The sequence below is a fragment of the Acanthisitta chloris genome, unplaced genomic scaffold, assembly GCF_000695815.1.
Source record: "Acanthisitta chloris isolate BGI_N310 unplaced genomic scaffold, ASM69581v1 scaffold25056, whole genome shotgun sequence".
Taxonomy (NCBI): Eukaryota; Metazoa; Chordata; class Aves; order Passeriformes; family Acanthisittidae; genus Acanthisitta; species Acanthisitta chloris.
In genome coordinates this window covers 4,316-9,477 of record NW_008676840.1, presented here as the reverse complement: position 1 = coordinate 9,477, position 5,162 = coordinate 4,316, and the positions used below count along the sequence as shown (strand labels likewise).

Genomic DNA, 5,162 nt, shown 5'->3' with positions numbered 1-5,162 from the left:
CCGTTTGAGGGTGGTGAGGCACGTGCACAGGTTGCCCAGAGAAGCTGTGGCGGCTCCGTCCCTGGGAGTGTTCCAAGCCAGGTTGGATGGAGCTCTGAGCAACTTGGTCTAGGGGAAGGTGTCCCTGCTCATGGCAGGGGTTTGGAATGGTATGAGCGTTAAGGTCCTCCCAGCCAAACCATTCCATGATTCCATGACTTGATGAAGTCCTGTTGAACACCAAGCCACCACCTTCCATCCAACACAGCACAGGCAGTGCTGGGGCTAGAAAACAGGGCAGTTGTGTCCTCCCATGTGCATTCCCTATCCTGGGTGTGCAATCCTTGTGCCAGGTGGATGGTGACATTGGGCAGGGAGAGGCTGTGTGGGTCCCATGTGTCTCTGGGGGAACTCTCAGCTTTGATTTGAGTTTCCCTGGAGTTTTTCTTGACTTGAAAAAAGACTGTACCCATGAACCAGCTAAACCTCGGGATTTTCCTGTGGGGCAGCTTGCAGGATTTAACCATTTACAACCCCGAGAGGACCATCACGGTGAAGGGCAGCATGGAGGCCTGTGCCAATGCTGAGGTGGAGATCATGAAGAAACTGCGAGAGGCCTATGAGAACGATGTGGTGGCTGTCAATGTAAGCTCCAGCCCTCCCACCTGGGCTGCCCCTCCATCAGGGACACCACTGAGGTGGCCAGAAGAAAACGGGGGGGGTGGATCAATATGTTATGGCAGGGGTTGACCCTCGCTCATCACATGCACACTGTGGTGAGAAGCCCAAAACCCCAACTCTCACACCTTCTTTGTGTCTCTGTTTTCCCAGCAACAAGCCAACCTGATCCCAGGACTGAACCTTAGTGCTTTGGGCATCTCCACGGGGCTGTCCGTGCTCCCATCCACCCCAGGGGCCCGAGGGGCTGCAGCAGCCACCCCATACCATCCCTTTGCAGTAAGTGTGAGAGGTTTTGAGGGTTGGGGGAATATGTTCCTGAGGCCAGAGCGGTCTCTGAAGTGTCCTGCTGTGGTTGTTGGGTTTGGGTGGTCACCATAGCTATAGGAGCCATCTCATGGGGGGAGCCTTGAATGGGAGCTCTTACTCCTTGCTGTTTGGAAGGGTATTTGTCACAGCAGTGAAGGGGGGAGGACAGTGGATGAAGGTGGTTTGTCCCTCCTTGGATTCAGCTGCCCAGGAAGATTAGTTGCATCCCTGTGTTGTGCTGAGCTTGGTTTCGCCTGTCTTTAAGGACTGGCCATGTCCCAAAGGTGCTGCTCTCCAAAGAGAGCATGGAAAAACCATGTAGGTGGTCTTCTGTCCTGAAAACTGGGTTGTGCTCTGCAGGGCTGGTCTCAGTGGCCACCTGAGCCCCCCAGCGTGGCCACAGGGCAGGCAAGGGGGCAAGGAGCCCACCCTGTGCATGCACTGCCATGAGCTTGGATCCCTGCCCTGGCACACAAGGAGTCAATCCTCACCCCACCTCATGGGAAGGGTTTTTTTTTCTTCTTCTTAGGGTGCTGAAACCTGGGGAAGGATTTTCTAAACCCCTGAGGTCACATGTGGGCAGGGGTGGTCCAGTGTAGAACACACTGGCGAAAATGCTGCTGGAGAAGGTCCAGCCCAGCAGCACCTGCAGAACCCCTTGGGTCACCCAGACTGTTTTTGTTAGTCTCTAACTGATTGATCTGAGATGTGGGTTAATTCCTTGTGCTGTGTTCTTTCCCTGCTGATGGCAGCAGCAGAGTGGGCGGAGGAGAACGGTGAGTGTCAGGCTGGAGGGGAGGAGGAGTGTGTGGAGGGTGTGTGGTGGCCCTGGAGGCACCAAGAGGGTTGGTTGGTCTGGCTGTTTGCTGTCCCCCCACGAGAGGAGCAGGACGGGTCTCCTGAAGGGTAGTGGCACAGTGGGCTCCTTCACCCCCAAGTATGTCCTATTTCAGGTCCCCCTGATGAAGCCACTTCGAAGCTCTAGAGACATAGCAAGGATGGAGGATGAGGAAGGAGCCTCAGAGTGAACAGGGGGAGCTGGGGAGAAAAGATGCCCACCCCAGCTGGGTGGGAGAGGACTTGGTGTATGAGACATGGAACAGAAGGTGTGAGGAAGAGTACAAAACCTCAGCACCATGGGTTTAATAGAGGTCTGGGAGCGAGAGCAGAGAGCATCTAGTTGAACCTGCCCAGATCCAGAGTGGGAGAGAGTTGTGACTGCTGCCAGGAGAAATGTCTGATGGATTTGAGACAGAAGAGTTTAAGAGAAGCTGGGTTGGGTTGAGTTGGGTTGGGACTGGTACCTTGGGGATGTCACTGACCCTCATTTTCTCTCCCACCATAGGGCTCCTCAACCTATCTATCAGGTCTGTACGGATCCCCCCTGGCTGGCGCCTTCCCCCACCAACACTCCGTGAGTGTCCCAGCACCTCCCTCCATGAGGGCTTCACTTGGGCACCTCTCAGGGCGAGGGGACAGGTGGCCAGGGGAGGCAGAAAGCAAGGGGTGTGAGGCAGAACCCCAACCCCACTCACCCCAACCCAACCCCACTCAACCCAACCCAACTAAACTGCACCTCCTCTTCAAGCCTGGGATGCTGGCAGGGTGAAGCTGCCTCCTGACCCTCTTACTCTTCCATACCTCTTCTAGCTGCTGGAGCAGGAGGTTGTGAACTTGTTCATCCCCACACAGGCGGTGGGGGCCATCATCGGGAAGAAGGGGCAGCACATCAAGCAGCTGGCACGGTTTGCTGGTGCCTCCATCAAGGTGAGCAGGACTGAGAGCATGGTCCAGGGCTTTATGCCTCAGTTTCCCCTTCCTACTGCTCAGGATAGTGAATGGGAGCCCTTTGGAAGTGGTTTTGCTCCCTAAATGAGTAGAAACACAGTCCTGGAGCATCCTGGTTTTCTCCCCTGAGGATGTCCCTGCATGGGGGATGTCCCTGCATAGGTGGACATCCCACACAGGAAGGTCTTGCCCCAGGAGGGTCACTCTGACACTCCTTCTCCCCTCCCGCTGCAGATCGCCCCAGCAGAAGGTCCTGATGCCAGCGAGCGGATGGTCATCATCACCGGGCCACCCGAGGCCCAGTTCAAGGTGTGCTGGTCACAGGGTGGGGGCTGACTTGGGGACATGGTCAGGGACAAGGCGAGAGTCCGCACTGTGCTGCCACTTCTGAGTCCCAAGAGGGCTCTTAGCTTGAGACCACAATGCGAATGGTGGTGGACATTATCACCCGTGGGGATGGAGGACACAGCAGGCACCACTGGCTTTACTTCCCTTGTGTCCCTTCTCTAGGCTCAGGGGCGAATATTTGGGAAGCTGAAAGAGGAAAACTTCTTCAGCCCCAAAGAAGAAGTGAAGCTCGAAGCCCACATCAAGGTGCCTTCCTTCGCCGCCGGCCGTGTCATTGGCAAGGGTGGCAAGACGGTAGGTGTGGGGTGCAGGGTGCTCCCACCTGCCCCAGGAAGACAGAGTTGGGCATCTTCCATCACCTCTGTGCAGATGCTCCATGATCACAGAGACATCTCAGTCCTAGCCCTGTGTCCTGAGGGTGGCTCTGGGGTGGTGACTGTCCCAAGGTGTGACCCACAGCAGCCTGGTGCCACATGCTGGCTCAGAGCTGGGGGTAACACCAGCAGTGGAGGATTTTGGCTCTTTCACAGCCGAACTTGAATATGTCCTTTGCTCCAGGTGAACGAACTGCAGAATTTAACAAGTGCAGAAGTCATTGTGCCACGAGACCAAACCCCAGACGAGAACGAGGAGGTCATTGTAAAAATCATTGGGCATTTCTTTGCCAGTCAGGTAAGGTTTGGACATGTAGCCATGGCTTTTCTGGCATTCCCAGCAAGCCTAAGAAAACGCACCCAGCACCTCATTCCCAGAGCATCCTGCTGCTGTTTGGGGTGGTTTCTGTGTACCCTTTGGGAAGTTGGCAGTGTTGAAATAAGGATTGGCTCGATCTAGTTCTTGGGCACAGGATGAGAATTGGTTCCCACATTCTACCTGGCTGTATATACCGCAGCCTTGGCTGCTGGGGGGGCTGGGAACACCCCAAAATCAAGGCTCTGGAGGAGCAATGGAAGAACAAACTAGCCCCCTGTTTTGGCACCTCCTTCATTACAGCTGTGCCAGTCCTGGCATTACAGGCTGGAGGGTCACGATGCTGTTGCGGCTCAGGGGGACACAGTGGCTGGTGTTTCCTCCCTGACCCCCATTTCTCCCCCCCTCTCCAGACTGCCCAGCGCAAGATCAGGGACATTGTGCAGCAGGTGAAGCAGCAGGAGCACAAACAGGCTCAGGGAGCCGTGGCCTCGCAGCACAGCAAGTGAAGCTCCCGCCCAGCACCACGATGAATGTAACCCCTGACAGCGCTGGACCCACAGGGCAGGGCACACCAAAGACCCCCAGCCCCTGCCCCCAGGGCACAGGGAGGGCTCTGTCCTCCCTGCAGCCTCTGCCTTACTCCACAGCCTCCCCCACCCCTGTAGCTGGACTAACCGAGGCAGAGAGAGGTGATTTCTAGTTTGGCATTGCCCCAAACCCTCCCATTTCGCCCCAGAGGAGCTCACCCAGCCTGGGGGCGGACCTTGGCCACAGCGCTGGCTCAGTTTAGAATGAATATATCCATAACAAACTAATACTGATTTTTAAGTTTTGTAAGATTTTTATTTTTTAAGCCATTTTTTTAATTGTTCTCCAAGGGGAGGGGCTGTTGTTTGTAGCTAAAGCAGCTTTGGTAGAGGTTTGAAAGGGCAGGAGCTGGACCATTGGGTCTGTAATGCACCGTAGAGCAGAGCTGTAGAATTGCCTGCAGGGAAATAAGTATTAAAAAGCGATTTCTGAAGGGCTTTGAGAAGAGCAGGCCGTGGAGGAGCCAACAGAGGGACTCCTACAAGAGGGATCTCCTTCAGTCCCCTCTTTGCTTCACAAAGTGGGACTTGCACCCATTCTGACCCCCCTTTCTGTCTGTCTCTCTCTCCATCCCTGCCCAGCACTAACATCCCTGAAAAATGATGGGTAGCACCAGCCCTGGCTGCTTTGAGCTGGGATCTTTGGTGGCAGGGAGAGGAGGTGGGAAAAAAAGGGATTTACAAGAGATTGTCAGCCCAGGGCTGTTAAAAAAAAAACCAGCAAAATTGGTTGCAAAGGAAAAATAATCCCCAAACTCCCTGACACACACACATGGAGAA

The 5,162-nt window shown here is 55.1% G+C and overlaps 1 protein-coding gene across 1 annotated transcript in view; it reads left to right on the top strand.

Annotated features, from left to right (window-relative positions):
* LOC103803722 (insulin-like growth factor 2 mRNA-binding protein 2) overlaps positions 1–4,301 on the top strand; it is a gene marked incomplete at its 5' end in the record, with an annotated part of 8,475 nt that extends 4,174 nt beyond the window's left edge. Inside the window, 9 exons of the mRNA XM_009076295.1 lie at positions 489–624; positions 811–936; positions 1,719–1,742; positions 2,312–2,380; positions 2,617–2,733; positions 2,989–3,063; positions 3,265–3,396; positions 3,661–3,774; positions 4,206–4,301. Of these exons, the coding sequence (XP_009074543.1) occupies positions 489–624; positions 811–936; positions 1,719–1,742; positions 2,312–2,380; positions 2,617–2,733; positions 2,989–3,063; positions 3,265–3,396; positions 3,661–3,774; positions 4,206–4,301 (889 nt within the window). The remainder of the gene's footprint in view (positions 1–488; positions 625–810; positions 937–1,718; positions 1,743–2,311; positions 2,381–2,616; positions 2,734–2,988; positions 3,064–3,264; positions 3,397–3,660; positions 3,775–4,205) is intronic.
* Between the last annotated feature and the right edge of the window lie 861 nt (positions 4,302–5,162).